The sequence below is a fragment of the Sphaerodactylus townsendi genome, linkage group LG01 (assembly GCF_021028975.2).
Source record: "Sphaerodactylus townsendi isolate TG3544 linkage group LG01, MPM_Stown_v2.3, whole genome shotgun sequence".
NCBI lineage: Eukaryota > Metazoa > Chordata > Lepidosauria > Squamata > Sphaerodactylidae > Sphaerodactylus > Sphaerodactylus townsendi.
In genome coordinates, this window is record NC_059425.1 from 75296762 (window position 1) to 75320766 (window position 24005).

General features: G+C 40.7%; 1 protein-coding gene across 4 annotated transcripts in view; it reads right to left on the reverse strand.

Annotated features, from left to right (window-relative positions):
* The window catches only part of LTBP1 (latent transforming growth factor beta binding protein 1), a 270959-nt gene that overhangs the window by 30185 nt on the left and 216769 nt on the right, over positions 1-24005 (reverse strand). For all 4 annotated transcript variants that reach the window (XM_048484134.1, XM_048484124.1, XM_048484115.1 and 1 more), the window contains 3 exons: positions 23250-23378; positions 21418-21558; positions 15001-15171 (listed from right to left, as the gene is read on the reverse strand). In XM_048484134.1, the coding sequence (XP_048340091.1) occupies positions 15001-15171; positions 21418-21558; positions 23250-23378 (441 nt within the window). The remainder of the gene's footprint in view (positions 1-15000; positions 15172-21417; positions 21559-23249; positions 23379-24005) is intronic.

Below are 24005 nucleotides of genomic sequence, written 5' to 3' on the forward strand. Positions count from 1 at the left end.
GGGGGCTACACCTTTGAAGGTCCATAACTTTGGACCCCCTGAACCAAACTTCACCAAACCTGGGTGGTATCATCAGGAGAGTCTCCTGAAAGTAGCCTGAAATTTTGGTGCTGCTAGCTTAACAATTGACCCCTGATAGCAGGCACCCCCCAAATTTCCCCAGATTCTCCTTTTGAATCCAACCCTTTGGCATAGATTTGAAGGGAGAATCTCAGGTCCCCAGATTAAACATTGAACGTGATGCTGTTTCAGGGTGGGAGATAATACACCCCAAAACAGCATCACTTTCAATGTTGTTTTATTTGGGGACCTCAGATTCTCTCTTTAAGATGGATTTAAAAGGAGGATCTGGCTCCCTAATTTAAACACCATTGAAAGTGATGCTGTTTGGGGGTGGATTTCAGCATCACAGCAGCTGCCCAGGGTGTTTGTACAAACCTCAGGTTCTGCACCGGGCTCCATTTTCCCTAGCTACCCCTCTGCCCAGAGGGGAGGGAGAAGGGACTGCTAGCTGCCAGCTGGGCCCAGCCAGTGGGGGGGCAGGGCGGGGCAGGCAGGCAGGGGAGTCTGCCATCTCTGGCCTTGGAGAACTGCTTTTATAAGCACTGAGGCCAGGGGCGTGGCTTGGGGAGGCCAGGGGCGGGTGGGGGCATGGCTTCGCCCCTGAACCCCCCCCATAAATAATCTATACCTACGTCACTATGCTGAGGCCTTGCTTGCTGTTGACTTACTTGAACATGCGTAATCTCTTGATGGTCTATGCAGCCACTAGCTGTACCCCGTCAAGGGTCAGCAACTGACACTCTCCAACCTGCCCTCCTCCACTCAGCCTCAGTCTTTGCTGGATTTAACTTCAGCCAGCCATCTTTCATCCATTCCATTCCATCACAGCCCCCAGACAGCTGGCCAAAACACTTGTCCATCATCAAATAGAATTGGGTGTCATCAGCATATTGATGATAGTACAGTCCAAACCCCTGGATCAATCCAGCAAGATGGCGCATATAGATGTTAAATAATATTGGTGAGAGAATGCTCCTTGCAGGATGCCACACACCAACTTGCAGCAGGTGGACATTCTCACCAATTGCAATCCAGTACCTCTACCCAGTATTGACCCAGTGCCTTTACATTTACAGAATAAATTATGCAAATTACAGAATTGCAAAACTGAGTTGCTTGGACACAGAATTTCTATTGCCTTCATGCAGAATTTTATTGTTTATTAGCACTTGTCACTGGTGATAGTATATGGTAGTTTTGTTCTGTTTTGGTTACATTTTAAATTCTAGTGGAATGCCTGACATGGAATGATCAACTCATTAGGTTAATCAGTACAGTTAGCCAGTAGGCCAATATAAGAACAAGCATGATTTTAAAAGATGTATGCCTCATTATTCAGGAAAAATACTCAAAGTGAGCTACAAAGATAAAGAAATGAAATTAATATAGTTTAAACAATAATAAAATTTATCATCAGCAAAGCTCTAAATAAACAGAAAAGTTACCAAGACTTTCTGAAAGAAAGTGGCTTGACTCACATGTAACTGTAAACCATTGTTTGCCATTACCAGAATAAGCCCAGGTTATCCAAATGCTCACATGCTCACTTCTCTCACACTCTGCCAAGTACTTAATCTAATCAAAATATAGTGTGGTATTATGTCTGAACTACAAACTATGTTTTGTTTTCTACCATCCATATCAGGATTCCAAATCAGGACTAAACCATGGTTTTGGAGGGCAAAAATTAATTGGCCACACACAAGCAAAGAGAAAGGGAGGGAAAACATGCCTGCTGAAGAATAAACTGGACTTGATCCCATTTTGACATACCAGGGTTTGTCCTTCAGCTGCAGATGCATTCAACAGAATATGACACAAAGAAAGACATCATTCACTGTTCCCTTACTACAGCATGCCAGATTTCTCACAATTGCTTAAACCTACTTTATGATGTTCTGTTGCAATATTTAAGAGCTGATAGGTAGGTAGATAAGTAGGTAGATAGAAAATGATAGTTTAACAAGACCATGTGCAGCAGTATCTTGGAGCATATCTAGAGTACCGTTCTTTGCAACTGAAAACTGGATGAGTTCCTATTGATAAAACAATCAGGAAGATGGTACCAAGCTTCTACCTCTGCAGATATTTTACATGCAGAGATTTTCCTGGAAGGGGTTTGAAAGTGAAGAGAATACTCCTTCCAGGTGTCTATTCCAGCTCATATCTAAGCCCTCCCCTAGACATTCCTCATGGACTGGCACAGTTGTGCTACAGACAATGTTTAAATCTTGATGGAGTTTTACTCTTCACATTCTAAATTTTTAGACTCAGCTCTCTATATAAAATTTAATATTTTCAGTTTATCATCCCTCATAGTTCTTGTATATTTGATTATAGTGTATTTATTAACTTTCCATTTTGGAATCCAGAGAACTATATATGAGGCTCCCAGGAAGTCTCCCATCAAGGCCTTTTTGTTGCTTTATGGATATATAAACAGGGTTCAGATAAGAGTTACACTAGGTTTTCCTGTTTTGTCCTTTTTATACTATGTTTATATATGGCATTGCTGAGACTGAAGTACTGACTGCCCTGCTTTTGGCATACATTCTTGTCCATTATCTAATTTAGCTTCTGTGAGAGATGAGTGCTTCATGGATAGTATTTGCTAATTTGTAATCTGTGAAAAGAAAAGAACAGGCATTATATCTTGTGAAGCAACCCAAAGAAACGGCAATATATCCCAAGCCCTTAGGGGGGCTAATTTTGTGGAAATAAAGAAAGAATGGCTTAAGAGATTTCCTTAGCCAAAAGTGATGGATGAGCTTATTATGCAGATTATGAGGACATAATGTTATTATGAGAACTGAATGTTTTATATACACGTACTGCAAACATTCCCAAGGGGTGTCAACAACTCCCATCTCCTCCTACATTAAGAATGAATTGGAAAATTTGTACCATGACTTCATCATTTTTGCATTTCCTCACATATTTGCAGGTATGAGGCAATGTAATAATGTTATGCCACACATATTTTCAACTTCATGTATGAGAGACATGAGATAAATGCATGTCACTGATATCCAAGAATTTTGGACCTTAATTTAAAGTGAAGTGAGGAGAGGGACAGGACTGGAGATTCATCCTTTTTGAATATGCACTCTTGTTTCCATTTTTAAAATGTTGTCATTGTTAAGTGTTTTTAAAATCTTTTCATCATCTTTCACACATTTGCCTGTGATTTTATGTCTATATATTTTAAATAAATAAGGGGGAAAGTCAACTGTGGTTAAAATAGAAATTAATTTAGAAGATGGGGTAATGTAGAGTGACGAGCCAAAAGTGAATGAAATTTTTAAAAAAATGTCTTACTCCACTTTTTGGCAAAGCATTTTGGAAGAGCAACTTAGAAAGCCAAAAGTCCAAAATTTGAACGCTCAAGAGCAGTTGGAAAGTATCAATAGGGTTATGGAGTATGCAGATTTGTTCTGTTGTCCAGCTTTAGTCATGAGAGAAGGTACTGTTTCACAGTAGCTGAACTGCCTGATGTACTGAAACATCCCATACCATCAAAATGATATTAGGTCAGTAGCTGTGATGGACTGCACAGTGAAACAGAGATTTAAAAGTACAAGTCACTCAGTGGAACAAATTGCTATCTTGGGGAAAACTTTCTAGGAACAGGAAAGCACCCTGACTGGGTAAGCTGGCCTGCACTATGATTGGTGGAGAAACCAGCTGTCTCAGAGAGGGAGGAGGTATCTCTCTGAGAGGAAAAATTTGGTGAGCTTTTGGATTTGGATTCTTATGAGTTAACATCAAGTCCCTTAACTGCTTGTGTTAAATATCTACTCTGAGGGAATTTCAGTCAGGGAGTGTCAACATGTTCTGAGAGCAGACAATACACAGATGAGAGAACTGGGAATTTTATTCAGTGATCAAGGCTGACAGTAGAGTAGTAGTGAGACTTTCCACAGGTGACCATAAATAAAAGGAAAGAAAATGTATCTTCTGGCTGTAGAAGAAAAATTCCTAAGCCAGTTAGAATGGCAGTTATATACATAGGTGGATTCCCAGTCTGGCGTATTAGTGTTCAGGTTTAGTTATCTCAGGAGAGAGATTTATATGAATTGGGCAGCTAATATTGTCAAGGCCGTATGTGTACTGTGTGAAAGGGCACCAGCTTGTTAAAACGCAAAGTCATCATGAATCCATTAGCCAGTAACATCTAACTGAACCTTCTTTAAATAAAGAACCTCTCATAACTTCTAAGCAACTGAAGAAACTTATAAAGCTTGGTTAAGAACTGCGTCTGTGCCAACAATTATGTATGTATATAGTTAATGACCGCCTGATTTCTATCAACTGAAATATCTCCTGATGCTGGCTAGTTTGTTCAATAAACTTTACTTTTGTTTGTTGAATCTCCTCAGTTCTTATCAGGGCCTTGAACAGGGGGATTTAACACAAGGAAAAATACTCCCCTCACCTTTCTGGAGTTCCTAAGGCTGAGCAGACAAGCATAAAACACCTCATACACTACCACCAAAACAGCTAGGTTACAGAAAAGGTGGGAAAACCTGCCCTGCGTAGTTAGGAGGCTGCCTGAGCCTGCCACAAATAGTTAGGAGGATGAAGGGTTGGTGGCCTAGCTTCCTTCAACTTAAACTTTGACATTTGCTAATATCCTGAAACATATCTTCAATTAGGCCACTCAGAATGTTAAAATTCTAGTAGGTATGCTAGAGAAGTCATTTCTGTAATTGTAAAACACAGCTGTGACCACCCCCATGAAGCCTTCCTGTCTCCCATCATTAATTTCTCTTCATACAGGTTAAGGGTCGAATCTCCACTACCATCTTAGCCAGGTTTCAGAACACAAACTAACCAGGTTTGAGGGACGACCTCCCCATTGCTTGAATAGCAGATTCCGTTTCTGGCGCTCGTTCTCCCTGTTAATCTGTGTTCCAGCAGGACCTGGTTGCAAGTGGCATAGACCCCATTAACACGGTTCAGAGCTGATCTGAGGGAAGGGATGAGGGTTGAAACCCTGACTCGTTTCCCGCCCTGGATGATGCAGAATTCAGGCAACCAATCAGCGCTGTGATGCACACACAGCCTTTCCTAGGTTTCGTTTCCGCTTTTGCGATCAGCCAGCAGAAGGGGATGCAAACGTTAAACAGTCAAATGTGTAACTTTGAATCGTTAATGGTTTACACAGGTAATGATTAACTGTTTGCACAGTTAAACGTTAAACTTTTACACGCTGGTTTTTTGATCATGCCCCTACAATGTACGTTTCTGCAGTGGGAAAAGGTCCCGCCCCATCAAGGCACGCCAGCCAATCAGGGGAGACCGGCAAAGGGAGCTCGCCTGGTAGTGGGGATTGCTAAGAGTTCTGCAACCGGGTGTGTCTGCTGTGTGCTCACTGCGGTGGGGAGGGAGAAACTCCGATGAAGAGGTCACGGTTTCACAACGAACAGGTTTTGATCTGCGTGCAAATTTCAAGTGGGGATTCGACCTAGGTGCACCTGCAGGTCAGGAAAATCACAATGTACTACTTGTCTCATCTCTCTGCAATAGGCAGAGCGCTCTTATTCCTTTTCAAACACAGAGTCCCCTCTCTCTTTCCCAGAGACATCTCCAGACAGAGGAGCCCAGTTCTCTTTATTATCCACCTCTTGCCTAGCCACCACACAAGGTTATTGGAGTCAGGAAACCCAACACTTCTTATAGATCCACAGGCCACATCCATCAAGGTTGTGGGGGGTGTGTGTGTGTGTGATATATTTTTCCTGAAACACTAGCCCTACTCTCAACAGTATTGAAATGGAGAAAAGAATAGTTTTTATCTACAACTTCAATATGGGGTAATTCAAAGAATGGGGTGACTCAAAGACAGCATTGTTCCTAATATCTGAAATTATCCCAGATCACTGCAGGATCATAGTTGACAACATTGCAGTTTCCTTTCCAGACTGCTTACTCTCCCCCCTCACTCTAATTCTCTATTTTCAATTGCCAGCATCCTCCAACATTTCCTCTCTGGGAAAGGCACAACTGGACTGTCCATCAGTCCCTATATAAACATTGGCTTATCAGTATAACTATTTACATTAACTCCTTTTGTTCTTCTTGCAGCTGTGAATGTATGGAGATTTTTACCCCTTGAGCCTGCCATTTCCTGCATCCAGTGGACCTGTTGCCTTTTTTAATAAAACCAGAAGGAGAAATACAAAGGATCATTTACCTCCTCCCACCAAATTTAACTCTAAATCTATAGAATTTCCAGTCATTCCTAGAGTGATATGACAGCTTTGCAAACGGGGTGGGGGTGGGGGGTGCCTATGGAGATGGGGAGAACTCTCATCTTCACAGGCACCCTGCTTGCCTCTCCTTGGCAGAGTTGCGGGGTGGGGGTGGGGGCACAATTTCAGTGTTTGTACTAGACATCATTTTTTGTAGATATGCCCAATCCAGATCTCTTGCCATGGGAGGATTAGTTTTCTCTTTCATTTCAATCCCATGGTATTTTTTTGCACAACAGGCTTCATTGCAAGTGAATTATAAATCCACATTGGCTATTGCAGATTTATATTACAAAGGTTTTCTCCCCTGCCATTGCAAATTAACAGCAGTCACTGAAATTCTACATAGGAAATACAGAGATTTTTAATCTTTGCATTTGAAAGTACCCAAAGATCTGTTATGCCAGAATGCTTTAACCCTGAGGTGTGAAAATGCTCTTTATTTTTGGCTATCTTCAAGGTCTCAGGGCCAGAATACATTTCAAACTTTGCAAGTATCTGATCTGAATTACAACTGTTATTTAACATCTACATGTGACCCCTTGCTCAGTTGGTACAGAGCTTTGGGCTGATCTGTCATCAGTACGCTGATGACACTCAGCTCATTCTGTTGATGGAGGGGGGAGCTGCTGTCGCCCCTGCAGCTCTACAGCATTGTTTGGAGGCGGTCGCTGGTTGGTTACAACAGAGCAGGTTAAAACTCAATCCATCGAAGACGGAGATCCTTTGGCTTGGTTGGGGGGGGGAGAGGTTGGGGATTTCCAGCCGCCGGTGTGGGAGGGGGTCATATTGGCGCCGACTTCCTCCGTCCGCAGCCTGGGGGTCCACCTGGATTCGTCTCTTTCAATGGAGACCCAGGTGGCCCATATAATCTGGGTTGCGTTTTTCCACCTTCGACAGGCCCAACGGTTGGCTCCCTTCCTCTCCAACGCTGACCTAGCCACTGTGATCCATGAAACGGTCATCTCCAGGCTAGACTATTGTAACTTGCTCTACGCGGGCCTTCCCTTGCGTTTGATCTGAAAATTGAAACTGGTCCAACATGCGGCGGCTCGCCTGCTCACAGGGGGCGCCTTCTGAGAACATATTCAACCTGTGTTGCGCTGCCTGCATTGGCTACCAGTTGAATTCCGAATCATCTTCAAGGTGTGGGTGTTGACCTTTAAGGCCTTACGCGGCCTGGGACCCTCGTACCTTCGGGACTGCATTACCCTATATGTCCCGGCTCGACCTCTGCGTTCAGCAGAGGACAATTTACTGGAGGCCACTGGCCCCTCAATGTCATGGCTGGCCTCCACTCGGGCCAGGGCCTTTACGGCTCTGGCGCCGGCCTGGTGGAACACTCTCCCACCAGCTGTCTGGGCCCTGCGGGACCTTGGAGAATTCCACAGGGCCTGTAAGACTGAGCTGTTCCACCGGGCCTTTGGAGAGACCAATCGCTGAGGGTGCCCCCCCCCTCTGCTCTATATGGGTCCCTAACACCATCGGGACCCATTATTCTTTTTTGGGAGGGTTGCTTAAGGGTTTTGTGGGACGCTGTTTTAGGACATAACTGTTTTAGGACATAATTGTTTTAAATTGTATGTATGATTTTATATGTGATGTTTTATACTGTACACTGCCCTGAGCCCTTTGGGGATAGGGCGGTATATTAAATCAAATAAATAATTTTAATGTATTTATTTATTTATTATTTAGACTTTTATACCGCCCCATCCCCGAGGGATAATAATAATATTTAAACTTTTCTGGCAATTGATAGTAATTGCTTGTGGGTTTATGTACTATTATGCCTCACACAGATTAACAACCTGATTTGATAATGCTTATTTCCAGCTTTGTTCCGCAAGCCTCACAGGCAAGCCAATGCTTTAATAGTGATGTTTTTGTGGAATCACTCTGACATCAGGGAAGGAGGGAAAATCTTCATTAATGATTTCAAAAACAGAAACCTTCCAGTGGAACACATTAATCACTTAATGAGAGGCCATTCACATCATCTTTCAAAACCAAGATCAAAACAAGCCATAGGCTCCTGGCCTCTCATGCCGATCTTCTCAGCTTATTATTTAGAGGTCATTATTGTGATAAACTATGGTTAATGCTTGTCCTGATTCAGACATTCACTTCAAGCTGGGTTCTGATGATGGTTAGGAAGCCAAGCACTAGGTAAGTATCATTTACTAATTCAGTTGCTGGGGTAAACTATGGTTACTACTATAAGCAGGAAAGGGAAATTACATATGAGAGAGGAAGAGGAAGTGCACAAACCTCCAGCTTATTTCCAGTTCTCCAAACAAAAGTATCTGACCTGAAACACAGTGCATGTTAATTTCAACTCTCCCCAGTTTATTTAAAACGTTTATTTAAAAACATTTATTAACTGCCTTTCTACCTTATAGGAACTCAAGGCATCTTGCAGTGTATATAATAATAAAATGCACAAAAACCACTACTTAAAAAGTGGGCTAAATGACTCTGAACCACAGCAGATTTTCTAAGGAAAACATTGTGTCAAGTACAACTCCCAACTTGCAAACCTGGTTTGTGTCAAGTAGAACTTCCAACTTGCAGACCTGGTTTTTCAAGGAGATTGTAATTCAATCCAAGGCAAAGGAGGTCTCAAGTATCTGATCTACTTCTCTACTAACCCAGAGCACCTCTGTCTTGTTAGGAGTGTGTTTCAGCTTGTTCATCTTCATCCAGCCCATTACTAACTCCAAACACCCAGTTCAGAAAATCAACAGCGTCCTTGAAATTGGAAAGGCACAGCACATATGCTAGTGACACCACAGCCCAAACATCCTGATGACCTCTCCCAGTGGTTTCATACAGATATTAAATAGCATGGGGAATAAGATGGAACTCTATGGAACCACAAAGGCCAATGGACATGGGCCAGAGCAGGAATTCCTCAGTGCTGCCTTCTGGGACCAGCCTCCCAGTCAGGACTTGAACCACTGTAACATTGTGCATTTTAGACCAAGTGATGAGAGGTGGCCCAGTAGTATACCATGGTCAATGGTATTGAACGCCACTGAGAGATCCAACAGGGTCACATAACCTCTTTCTAATTTTTGACAAAGGTTATCAATCAAGGTAGTCAAAGCAATCTCTGTTCTAAATCCCAACCTAAGTAGGTCTAGAAAAGCAGTCTCTTCTAAGAGACCGTGGAACTGAGAAACAAACACTTGATCTAGCATCTTGCCCAAGAATGGAAGATTGGAGACGGTGAAGGGGTGAGCTCCACTGGCAGTCTTCACCGGTGAAGGGGTGACTGCTCACTGGCAGTCTTCAAACAGTGGCTGAATGAACACTTGTCAGGGATGCTTCAGGCTGATCCTGCATTGAGTAGGGGTTGGACTAGATGACCCAAATGACCCCTTCCAACTCTATTATTCTATGAGACTAGTTATTCTCCAACATGGTACAGAGGTGTTTTTTTTTCAGAAGAGGTCTAATCACTGCCTCCTTGGGCACAAGGGGCAGAACTCCTGCTTTCAACAAAACATTTACCTTTCCCCTTACACAGCTAGGGTGCTAAGCTGCAGTACTGCATTCAAACCCCTGCTCATGAGATGAGGTCTATCTTGACGGAAGTTGGTTTCAGGTAGCTGGCTCAAGGTCGACACAGCTTTCCATCCTTCCAAGTAAAATTAGTACCCAGCTTGATGGGGGTAAAGTGTAGATGACTGGGGAAGGCACTAGTAAGCTACCCTGTAAATATAGTCCGCTAAGTAAACATTGTGATATGATACCACCCAATGAGTCAGTAATGACCCCCCCCCTCCCCGTCTCCATTCTGTACATTACTGGTCATTTTCTACTGGTGTGACTCTAGAACTTAGGCAGCCAAACTTTTAGGTCAATCTCAAAAGTACAGAATTAATTTTACAACTTTTTTTAAAGAGACAGACAATAATAACCTTGTTCAGCAGCCCAGAATTTTGCCCTATGTGAGTCACATCTCTAAGAGAAAATTCTAGTTTAAAAACAGACTGCATGTCACTGAAACAAAACATCATGTCATTTGACTAGAAGCAAATATATATATGTAGTTCCACTGTAAGGTTCATGTTCTAAATCTTCTGGTGTTAATGCTTTTTCCTATTTCTGTAACTTATGTTAAAAACATTCAAGTATTTAGGAAATATACATACCGTCCAACAGTAAATCAGACTCAATCGATATATAAACCTAACATTTTAATATGGAGCAACTCCAGTTTCCCCAGACAGAACTTAAACTTATGACCTTCTGGTCAAGAAGTGTGAAAGTTTCTTCATGAGCCAACAATATCACTTTAAATGCTGCATATTGAAGACCGGGCAAAATTATTCTTTCATACACTTAACTCAGCTCTATGTTTTTATTGGGAAAAAATCTGCAAAATGGAATGAAGGTTGGGGGTGTCAGAATATGACCTAATGGTTTATCAAGCCTTCTGCTTGATACATTCCACCATTTAAAAAAACAACAAATAAAACAACAGCAGAAGGGCTAATTATTGAGGATCAACTAATGATTTCTGGTTTTAAATTTGGGCAAAGGATCTTATTATTATCCATATATATTTATATTTATTCTCCATACAATATTTATATCACATTTTAAGTTGTAGCTTAATAGATGTAACGTGCCAATTCCCCCTTCTCCTGAGCATCAGAAGCCCCAGGGACTACATATAACTTTTGAGTCAGTGCAGACAACCAAGAGAACTGGGATACATTATGGTCCAGAGGCTCTGTAATATTTCCTGAGGTTATTATGATGACTTGCTCCAGCAATAGTAACAGACAGAGACCACAAGCCTACTGAATCAAAAGGCAGAGAGAGCCATAGACAAAGGAGAATGCCTAAGGGGCCTGTGTTCTCAAAAAGATCTCAGACTGAGAGGGAAGAGCCTTGTTTTCATCAGAGGCTAGGAGGCCTGGTAAGGGTGGAAAACAAGAGGGAAGCTTATCTCATGGGTACACTCCTAAGACCACACAGAGGGCTTGGCTATTGTCTCATGAGGAGACCACACCTAGATACTGGTGCCTTTGAGCCACGATGGTGTGTTTAGTTTAACTGGCAGAATTAAGAATTAAGTGAAACCCCAGAGCTTATTCTGTCCCAAAGTAGTGTGAGTTCCCTTTGCAGTTAAGGATGGGAGTTTTAGGAGAGTGTTCAGAACTGTGTTGAAAAGGTTTACCCTAAGAAGAGACACCTGTGCATGAGTGACGCTATATGTGAAGCAATCTGGAAACTGAAACAGCCATATTTAAATGAAGCTATATTCTTGTAACTGAAACAGCTATTTAAGTGAACCTGCATTTGCTCTGTAACCTCTAAGAAAGATCTGCCTAAAAAAACCAGAAACAATTAAATACCTCTCTGTAACAACAGCCTGAGAAGAAAAGCTTGTAAAATAAAATCTAGTTCTTTTTTATCTTTCAAAAGCCTCCCTAAGATCAATTTTTACCTTCGATTTTGGTGGCAGCTTATATATTAATTTTCCTGACAGGATTTTTGACCTAAAAGGCCTGTGTATGCATGTGAATGAGGTGGGGAGTGCCTAGGCCATCAAAGGCAGCTATCAAACATCCACCCCCGCAACACACTCCCCCCCTGGCTGGGCCTCTGTCTCTTTTCAGGGAGTGGGAGGTGTTGCCCACTGCATTCAGTAAATAACAATCTGCTGGTGATCCCTGGCCTGAAAGAGATCTGGCTGACCTTAACCAGGGCCAGGGAATTTTCAGCCCTGGTCTGAGACTGGTAGAACACTTTGTTGGATGAGACCTGGGCCCTGTGAGACTTGATGCAGTTCTGCAGGGTCTGTTTCACCAGGCTTATGGTTAAGACAGAAGCAGCATACCATCTGATGGCCTCCATCTCCTTTTTTGCACTGCTTTCCCCTCTTATTTTTTGCCTATGAGAATAGAAATGTATAGAATTGAGTGTTTTAGTCACCATTGAGTTTTTAGGGTAGTTGTTGATTATGGGTTTTTTTTTTAATTGTATATTTGTATTGTGTGGTTGGAAGCCACCCTGAAACTTGTATGAATGTTAGGAAAAAAGCGGCCTATGAATGTAATAAATAAAATGAATGGTAACTTTGAACAGAGCTTTTAAAAAGCTCCTTTAATAACTGATGGCAGAAATATCAATACCCTGCTGATGTGAAACGAAATACAAAAAACTCTTTCACAATTCAGAATTAAGGCATCTAATTCACACTATATTCAGAAAACTCAGGAAAATCTTAAAATGACTTGCAGTATATAAGCTCACGGTTGGCTGATTTTTAAATGATATAATAGTGTGAAAATGTTTTGTGAACCTGAATTTTTGACAAAAGAATCCAAACTATCAAAACTGTAGTACCCATTTTATAAAAGGCCTCATAGAATTACATTCCAATGAACATTTCATGACATGTTTTAATGCTGTCATCCTTCAAATGTGTCTTAGTATTAAACACAGAAGACATGATCCAGAGATTGCTCAGTGAACATGCATTATATATTTGTTTTCATTTCATGCTCTGTATTGTTGTGTGGTTCTTAGGGAACCTGTTAGGGAAAGGGTGGCCTATAAATGTAATAAATAAAATGAATGGTATCTTTGAACAGAGCTTTGAACTTTCTCTCAGACCACCCTGGTATCATGCAAGAGAATTTAAAACATGGTTAACATGGTTTGATGGAGAGAAGTTGCTGGAGTGAAAACTTAAAAATAAAATCAGTCCAGGTTGTTAAAACAGTGTAGGCATCTTGAGATTCAATAGATTCTGGCCACCATGTGCACAGTCAGTAATTAATAAGGTATGCCATAGATTTAATGAACGATCTCACTGAATTTCATGAGAGTTAAAGCACAGGAATGACTGAGAGTGTTAGAAACAAAAGGGGGAATGAGCATATAACATGATGTAGGCCACTAGCTCCGCAGGGGATACAACAACTACTCATCAATTCTGCTATGGCATTATCTAGAGAGACAAACTGCAATTGTCCCTTTTACTACTGCAACACATTTATCTTGTCCCCTACACTCTTCAATAAAGAGCCCAAGAACCTCTTTTTTTCTTTAGAAGCAGCAGGCAATAAGGTTAATATATATTTGCAATTTTACCCAAAGAGGCAGTGAACAGTCAACGCATAGCTTTCTTTGCAAAAGAAACCCAGTGCATTTCAGTGGAGTTATTTACTTAACTCAAGTTAAAAATGCACAAACATTGATGTTTCCTATGTCAGTATTTTTAAATTCTGGAATAGCAATATTGGTGTTACAGAAATAAACTTGTATGAATGTTTCAAATCAGGATATGATGCTTCAGTTTAAGGGATGGAGGGAAAATATCCCCACAGAGTACCATTTCTTAGCAATGTCACATAAAATTTAAATAACCAAATAATGCTTCAGAAAATATCACCATGTTAGTTTTATATTGTTTCACAGGATATGTTTTATTATCAGGCGTCGCAGGGCAGGGGGGCGTGTCCCCAGGCCTCGGCGATGCACTGGACGACCACAGAAACGGTAGGTGGACAGTAAAAAGGGGGGAGGGAGGGCGCCTTTGAGCCGCTGCTGTTCGCACGGCAGCGGCTCGAAGCTGCCGTTTTCAGAAAACCTCGCTGGGGAAGTGAGGTCGGAAAATGGCGGCTTCGCGCCGCTCAGGAGGTGCAAGGGCGGCATGGCTGCGCAGCAGCTGCGCCCCCCCGTGCGAACAGCTCCCTGGGGACAGTGTTTTTGCCGTCCCCAGGGCGCTGTTTCCGACCCGTGCGGAAAGGGCCCAAGGGAAGGAACCTCTCTCTGCCTCTTAATGAGTCTAGAGATCTGGTGAGTCCCACTTGCCACTAAGCGTGCAGGATTCAAAAGAAAGCCCTTAGTCTTATTAAAAATGTTGATTTTCTTGGAATCCCCTTTGGGGATGGGGCGGTATACCAAATTGAATAAAATTTTAAAAACTGCCTAGATTCTCAAGCATCTAGGAAAATTAGTTGGTAGTTTAAAATTTTTCTTTAAGCTTGCATGTTTCAGTAATCTGCCCCTTGTCTGTATACATCCTAATAAACTGGTCATTTGGAATTCCTGTTTTGACTAAGGAATTTGCAGCGTAGAGAATTATGTGCATGATCAAGTTTCAATAAGAGAAGATAAGAGGACAAAACATAACCCTAATGCTAAAAAACCCTAACCCTAAAAAAGATTTTTCCCAAGAACTCTCTTTCCAAGCTATTCTTGACCCTTCTATGTAGGGAAGAAAAGGTTAACTAAAAAAATGAAACAGAATATTAAGAGAAAAAAAGTAACACAGAGATCTTGATTCAACATGAAGCCCTACCCTCTGCAGAAAAATATTAATTTTACCATAGGAAACATTACTGGGGGAAGCTGGAACGAACAGAAGAATGAAGGGGCAAAGACGTGAAGTCCCTCAGTATTTGGGGGAGGAGGCTGTTGGGATGAGCAGGCTGTCCACAGGTTGGCTGACGCAGGAGCGTGGGACCACAGCAGCACAAGCCTGGCACCTGTTTGGTGCATTGCAGGAGAGGCCAGATGCGATAGGCCACGTAAACAGGGTTGTCCTTGGCCTGCCTCCTGGCTATTTAATTGGCATGGCATCAAGGGGGTGGGACCTGCATCCTCTCAGTCTGGAATAATGAAAAATCCCCAAAGTTGCTAGTAAATGTCTTACCTGAGTCCTTCATGGGACAGAGGGCACACTGCATACCCCATGCTTCACCATATAAACAACAGCACTCTGTATAAGTAGTTTGCTTTCCAACAAGAGGCCGGCTACAAACAAAATCGTCACTCAGATGTTGCCAGCAAAGGTCCTGATAGACATCAGTGTCTTCAGTTTGTTCTGAAATGTAAGACAAAGATCCATAAATAACCATTACAAGGTCCTGAATATTTCAAAAATTAGCGTAGTACAATATATTCCAGACTTATATCACGAGAACTACTATGATTATTTTCCCCCAAAGATATAACCATTTTGTACCATAAAAATGCCAGTGGCCATTTATGCATACAGTACTTACCCTATGGTGGTTTGCTTTGCAGAGGGTTTTTCCTGAGTTTTTTTGTTTACATGAGTCAATTTCAGCATTAAAAAAAAAGAAAAAAAGAAAGCCCTTCTGATCATTTTGAAATGGTGGCTTGAAGAGTGGAAGGAAGTGCTGTAGTGTGGGTGGGGGAAGGCGGGAAAGAATGAGAAAACCTGAAGGAAGTCTGACACACATGGATCTCCTTCACTTTCTCTCCCTTCACAGGGAAAGAGAAGGAGATCCACATGTGTTAGACTTCCTTCAGGTTGAACTTTAACATCCTTCAAAAACTGCAGGGATTATTTGATCTGAGGGTAGGGTGACTGCCAAAGAAGGGAAAATGTGTGCGTAATCAAGAATCAAACCTGAAGGGAATGTATGCTCAGTGTAAAGGAGATGATGCATATGTAAATGGCCACTGACAAAAAAAATAAAGGCAATGTTTGAAAAAGTTTAATTTCTAGGCAAACAGCGGTTACATGGAATCAAGATTAAGACTTTATTTCACCCCTAAGTCCTCTGACATTGGCCAGTTTCAAATCATAGACCTTGCTCAGGAATGTGAGAGCCATAGTAATGCTGCATCTGCCTGCACCTCTGGAACACTGGGAGAAGTATAGACTATGCATGAGAAGTCCACACCATGACTCCTCTTCCACTGTCAACCCACTTTTATTAAACTGATGCTAGGGTAGAAAGGAGCTGTGTTTGATGTTCTCATCAAACTGGAGCTGCTGCAGATCCCCACTCTGACAGGATAATACAAGTACCAAGTCAGAGTATTTTTCAAATGTGGAGTACACTTTAACAATTAAATGAATGGGGAAGCAGCTGCAAACACACTCTGGATCTCTATGCAGGGGTTGGATCCCACAGAACATTTCTGTCCCATGCAAGTGCTCTTGCGTGAACGGAAACACAAGAATCACTGCAAGCAACACAGCCTGCAATTTTGAAAATCAAGGTAGGGAAATGAGTTTAGGTTTTAATTTTACTTTTTTAAGATATGGAGAAATTAATTAGCAAAATATAGAATTTAAGCTTGTTGAGTTTGATATTTTAAAAAAGGTAATATATAGATAGGTTTAGCAGTGGAATATGAACCAGAAGTCAATACAGTTTTAAATAGTGTATGTAGTGTACCCTCTATTATATATGTAGTTTAGAGTGACTGGTTCACTTTTGATCTCCCCTTGTGTTAGATGTTGTAGTGTTATAAAAACTAATAAAAATTAACTATTTAAAAAACACACTTGTACTGTCAACTAGGGTTGGTAGATAGCAAAAAAAATCCGGGCCCGGTTCGGACTAAGGGGCTCGGATCACCCAAGTTCCGATCCTACCAGGCTCGGTTACATCCGAACTTAGGGTAACATCCAAGAAATTCGGGTGCGTAATTTTTTTGCTTTTTTGCATTTCAGCCTGCAGGGGGTGCATTTTTGGACCTATCTGCACCAAAATTTCAGGGTATCATAACTAGACTGTCCTAATGATACCCCCAAGTTTGGTGCAGTTTGGTTGAAGGGGGTGCCCCATCCCCCATTGTTTCCAATGGGAGCTAACAGGAGATGGAGCTTTCCCTTTGGGGGTCCATAACTTTGGCCCCCATGAACCAAACTGCACAAAACTTTGGGGGGGGGGATCATCATGACAGTCTTCATATGATACCCTGAAATTTTGGTGCAGATAGGTCCAAAAATGCGCCCCCTGCAGGCACCCCTAGAAATTTATTCAAGATTCTTTGTTCTGCGTGACTTTACTCCATTTCTCTCAATGGGAAATTTCTGGGGTCCCTGCAAGGGGGGGGGAGAGCATTTTTAGATCTATCCGCACCTGCAGGATTCATGTCGAGGAGGGGGATGAAAAACAGAAACCAAATTTTTTAAGCTAGTGACACCAAAATTTCAGGGTATCATCTGGAGACTTTCATGATCATACCCCCTAGGTTTGGTGCAGTTTGGTTGAGGGGGGCCAAAGGATCCTTGAGTATCCTTGCTTTTTAAACAGATTTTTGTGCCATTGTGGGGCCACGGTAGTGTGATATGTGTGATTGTTTTGTGCAGACATGTGTCTAAGGACTTGTGCCATGACGTGGTGGTGATTTTGGGGTGACCAAGTGAAAAAATCATGAGGATCCTTAAGGATCCATGCTTTTTAAACAGGTTTTTGTGCCACTGCGGTGCCACAGAGCATGAGATGCATGATTGTTTTGATGCTCCCTGTAGACTAAGACCTGTTCTATAGTTTCATGGTGGTTTCATTTCATTCCAGTGAAAAAATCATATGAATTCATGAGGATCCATTGAACTTCAGGGAGATTCTTTGGGCAAAGTGGGGAAAGAGAAACTCCCAAGGAGGGGGGATTCATTAGTTAGTAAAGTTAAGTTACTATTGAAAAGTTTAGTGCAAATGTTGTTTTACCACCTTTTAAATCTTTTTTATGGGGATTCTGTGTTTTGTTACTATTTTTGCAGTACTTTTTCAGCCACAGGAGCAGAAGCTGGTAACCAGCCACTATCAGTCCAGCAGAAGCAGAAGCAAGCCGCCAATGAGAGCTACTGTGGGTGAGTGGGGCATGTATTTGGGGAGGGGGGCTTGTTTTTTGGGGGAGTGGGAAAGCACGGCTGGGGCGGAGGGTGGGTACTTTGTTTGTTTGGGTTTTTTGGCGCTTTGGGAGGGAAGGGGAGAGGGAGACTCCTGATGGAGGGAAGGTTTTTTTCAGTGGGAGGGCTTTTCTTTTGTTCCTGGCTCCCCCCCCCAGTTTTTTTGTACTTGTTCTTTTGGGGTGGGGGAGTGGGAGCGTCACTGCCTGGTGGGTGGTTTTTTTACCACCACCACCCCCCCCGGCCGAGCTGCTATTGCCGTCCTTGCCCTTGGGTTTTTTTCCTACTTTCACTTTACTTTTTGGCTCAGATGAGCCGTGCTTGGCTGAGCAGCCGATCCGAACCCCATGGGGTCAGATGGGGGTGGGGTTGGATGGCTCTGGCTCGGACAAGCAGTGTCTAAGCAGCTTCCAACCCCCCGTGACTTGGTCCGAACCACGTGTTCGGACGAACCGGGTAACCAACGCTACTTTCAACTTGACTGTATCCTGTCTTGCAGCTATATTTCAGCATTGCTTGAGCTCCAGTAATAACCTAAAATCAAATTATATGGCATTTCCAAACAGACTGTAATGACTGCATCAAATAGCCTTTTGATTTTTGTATACAGTAATACTGATTGCGAGTGAAAAATCAGCACATGATCTTACTGTATTCTGGCATGATATGTTGGACAAATGGGATTAAATTAAATAAAACTATTGCGTGGCATGTTCCAGCCCAGAATATTGACTACTGCCATACTGCTGACAAATACTGAGAAATGTGTATGAACAAATGAAACATGTTTTCACAACTTGATGTACAGATGAATAATTCTCCAACACTGAAGGGACTGGGGCAACACACACTGAGGCAGTGAAGCTATGGATTGTTGCCACAGATGTCATATCTGTGCAATATACATTTGGTCTTAAAAACAAAGCAGTAACTAGTCAAAACTGCCCTCAGTTAGCCATCCCCTGCCAAGTTTTGCTAAACTATATTACATACCAGTAGAACTGGGAGATTGTGATCCCAAAGTCTCTCAGAAAGAAAGAACTGAAATGATTGAGAAGTAACCTCACTCCACCCTTCCTAATAGTGCACCCTTGTGTGCTTGAACCCCATAATATTTCAATGCATGTTATGGTATACCACTAGATTGACTTCTGGAAGACATGGTGTCTGTTTGGTGTGAGCTTTGCTAGCTGCCAGCTGCACTCAGTGAAAGGGGCAAATTACCTGTTAAAGAGGAGACAAGGTCTAACTCTTGCCTCCTCAATGTTTTGAGGATTTTTAATTTGGCAGGTAGACTAGCTTGGGTTCATTCTGACCCACTAGTTTTGGTAATATTCAGGATCAGTAAGTGCAAGCATGCAGTTTCAGCAGAAGAGACAGCCCTCTTCACCTCCCTTGTTTTTCTTTTCAGTCTCCAACTTTGGTTTTCTCTGGGTTTTTTTCTCTTTTAAGTTTTCTTGGATCTACTACAAAATTTTTAGAGTACTGAACAAATTAAAAAAAATTTCTATCAACAAAATGAAGAAGATTTCTTTGTTCTTTGTAACATTTGTTAGATTTTTAAACAGCACCAAATGGATTTCAAGACTCCCAGATTTTAAAGCATCTAAGACAGATGACCAACAATAAACAGGTTGGTTTTTTTTTTTATTTACTGACTCTCTTGAATGTGGAACTCTTCTTAACTGTGAGATGCGATGATTTGAAAGCTCTTGGGGTGATTTACAAATACATGAGATTTCATTTAGGATCTATTCTGTTGGTTGAATTGGAGTTACTTCCATTTTGTGTGGTTTGAACTTGCACAGCTGTGAGGCTTGTTATTACTGAGTGGATGGCTTGAAAAGCTGAACCTAAAAATATTTCTGACTGACTTTATTTAGGATTGGCTTTGTTTTTTATTATTCTCTCAGCTTGGGCTGGACATATATAGTTGTAAAGTATTTAGCATACTAAGTGGATTATAAACTTTTTGATTCAGAAAATATAAGATTATTGGACATACATGCATTCAAGATTGACAAGAACTTAATTGGAGAGGTGGTGACAAGTAAGATGATTTATTTGCTTCCTCAATGAAGGTACATAAAATTCTGATTGTGTATGGTGGTGGGTTTTTTGAAAATATGTATAAGTTCTCAAGATACTTTTTTGTAAAGGTGAATGATTGTTGGAGTTTTAGGCTGGAGTTACACTGAAATTTATAATTATTCAGCTAAAGGCAGCTTCATACCTATCTTGCTGACTGTGGGAATACAAGCAGCTATTATCTTATTCCATTCTTTAAAAGTGAACAATCATTCACTCCAGTTTTGATGATAACTTTCTGTAAATGATGGTATTGCAATAAAATCATTTATATCAAAATCATTTATATTGTATCATTTACACTGAAATTTCTAGAATTATCAAGATTAATTTTTAAATGGCCCTAAAATTATGGTGGTGTGGTATAAATGTATGGTCAGGCATCTCTTTATAAAAATCTAGAATGGATTAAAATATTGGTAATAATTGGTTCACTCTTTTATATATGTTGGATTTGAAGAAAGGTGACAAAACTGTGGACACTAGTTTATAGTGAGATTTCAAAAGAATAGTGACCACTTAGGTAAGAAGATCAATTCTTAATCAGGTCTTAAAAGTATCGGTACTAAGGTATAATTATATTGCTAGACATTTTTCTTTATAATTAGCAAAATAATAACAAAAATATTAGAGTATATGTTGATAAACAAAAAATACTGGTCCATTTTTTCATATATTTGTGATGGATTTGCAAAAAGATTAAAAACGTTGGATTTTAACTCATTTTGTAATTTTAAGAATAATCAAAGTTTAAGTTTCAATGGATTTTAAAATAGATAATGTTGTGTTATAAGTATTCTGTTAGGTACCTTTTTATTACATTTATTAATATAACAACTAGGACTATTTTATACCTATTAATAACAAAAAAATCTATTTTTACTCTCATTTGGAAATCTGTAGAGTTCCCATTCATGAGAATTGCCAAGATATTACAAGAAAATACTCATACTCAACTAAAATTAATTAATTTTATGAATGTAAGAATAGAAGATCTGAATATTATTTTAGAATGGGAGTCTTATTCACATTTAGATTTCTGGTAAGAGTCACTGGATTAATTACTTCAACCTTTATACTTTTTTCAAGTTTTCATTTTGTTATTATAATTTTACATGAACACAAATTAATGTTTCTTAACATATGTAGCTTTCTATCATATTTTATATGAGTATGATAACATGTAGAAGTCGGTAAACTAAATTTTTCTTTTCTTCGTTGAACTGTAATCAAAATAAGTTATTAATGTAGATTCAATTACTGTCTTCACTTTCTTGAACCGTCTTCCATTTTTCTCTTTTTGTATTACCCCCTCTTTATGTTGAAAAAAATTATTATGGAAATTATTATGGAAAAAAACCGGCATACCACTAGATTCTGCTGGTTTGATACATCGCTTTTCTGTGGAATCCAGGACCATTGGGTGGGTACAGAAACAGCTGTAAGATCCTTCGTTATTGATGCACTGGCCATCGATACAGCTATTGGGGTCTTGACATTCATCTGTATCTTTAAAAATGAAAAGGAACATCATTATCCAACAAACTGACTATTGGAAAATAATGTGATTCGCTTTCACTTGAGTGCTTCATAACCATTTTTTTTGTTATGGTTCTATCGAAAATGAAAGAAAATGCAATTGGTTGTTCTCATGCAAGGAAAAATAAAGTGCTGAATGCCCCACAGGTTGATCCATGGATTTATCCTGTTCTGATCCAGGATTCTCTTCTTCCTGGCAATTGCTGTTTTTATTAGCAAGGAAGTTTTAGAAAAATTACATGTATGTTCCTCCTCAGAACAAGAGTAAACAGGCTATCTCCCCTATTGAAAAAGACATCACCATTAGTGAAGACAGGAACTGGAACTCCTACACAAAATGGTTTTCTGTTTAAACTGAAAAAAAAAACAGGTTCATGACTAGGAATAAGTTTTAGGCAAATGGCAAAAAAGTAAATGAGCAGCCATTCCCACAGACCAGCAGAGAGTACGTTAATGATGATCAAGAGTGTGAATTGCTATTCCATGTTGCAAGACCAAACCAGGCACAGTGGGGTGTAACTGTCGTGCTTGCTGCTATGGATACATGGCAATTAGTGACTGAGCAATAACAGAGAGGAACCCGCACTTTTACCTATGTGTACTGTCAGAAAGCATGGGACAGCTGGTCTGCACCATACAGTTACTTGATTGTTGAATACTCTGCAACGATCAGCATTGTGACACCATGAGTCTATAATGGACACTGCTAGAAATTCAACAGGTGTGAACTTACCTAGTGCAGCCTCAGGAATTCTCTGCCTCCCCAGAAAAAAAGTGGGGACTCGATCCTTCTTCAATGGCCCCATTTTTCACAGGCACTGATGGAAATTGTTCTTTACATGCAAGCTAGCAACTGTCATAGTTGTATTAGCATGCATGCACAGCAGTAAACAACATGGTAGCATCAAATGTACTAAGGTCAGTTTTGTGGTAACTCTCAGCTAAATAAATCTCAAAAAAAGGTTGAGAACCCAAGCAACTGCTATGTGGTGTTGTTAACTATGAGCTTTTAGCTTTTGAGAACATATTATCATTTTTGCAGTGAATATTATAGAAACAATAATTTATTCTTTCTGTATAAGATCAACTCCATTTCCCTGCCCCAATTTTCTAAATTCACAGGATCACACATGGAGAACTATAGTCAGCAAAAATAATTCTAGAGTCACCACAATCAAAGAAATGGTTGCTAGTCATAGCCACATACAACCAGGCTCACAATGATATTTCTCTAAATTCAATAACCACGGATAATTTGGAAGAATCATGTGGCAAAAATAAGAGCTGGCTTGCAGGTATGAATTGACCCTATCGATGGGCAAGAATTAGGAACCCTTGTTCACTTTCCACATTGCTAGCTAGGAATGTAGATTGTGAAGGCACATACCGTGTTTCCCCGAAAATAAGACAGTGTCTTATATTAATTTTTGCTCCCAAAGATGCGCTATGTCTTATTTTCAGGGGATGTCTTATTTTTCCGCTCCACGGCTGCATGCTCTGGTGTTCTGTTCGACAGGCATGCTTCCAAACAAAAATTTTGCTACGCCTTACTTTCGGGGGATGTTTTATATTTAGCACTTCAGCAAAACCTCTACTACGTCTTATTCTCAGGGGATGTCTTATTTTCGGGGAAATAGGGTAGTGAGTGTATACATACTTACCAAAGCATTGCAGTTTAACAGGATCATAGTATGTGCCTTGTTTGCAGTAACACTCGTACCCTGGCTGTGTATTTAAACAGAAGCCATTCTTACATATCTCTTGTCCAAAGAGCTGACATTCATCTGCATCTGCAGAGAAAACATAAATGTATTCAAGTCTTCAGTGGGCTTTGGGGCTGTAATATGAACTTTTAAGGTACCCTGCCAAGGCAGGTTGTGGATACAAGAAATGGTTTTATGTTGTAATATTGTCCTCCAAGTTAAACAAGAATAAAAAGAGGGTGAACAGATGTGCAAATTAAGGACGTTTCTAGTTGCATCACTACTATTTATTAGCCAAAGTACTTGGCTGAACACAACAGTTCTTTTCATAAAGCCCCTGCTGCAATGGCCTGTAGTTTATTTTCAGGATAAATTATAATGATCTGGAGAATATAATTAATTTTTCTGACTTGGTTTATTTTTCTGACCTGGGGGCAGGGAGAGAATATACCCCTACTGACAAGACACTCTTGCACTAATTCAGATAGGATAAAAAATGCACCAACAACCACATTCTATCCTAAGAAACCCTGTATAGGTATATGAAAGTAAATGTTAGTGCTTACTAGTTGGGATTAAAAGGGTTCTTTGAATAGAATCTGACTGAAGCTAGGATTCCATTCACAGACACATTCAGAAAGCATTGCAATTTCTTGCCCTAACTACATGTACCAACAAATGCACAGAGTTTACACATGGCGACAGTAAGGTATG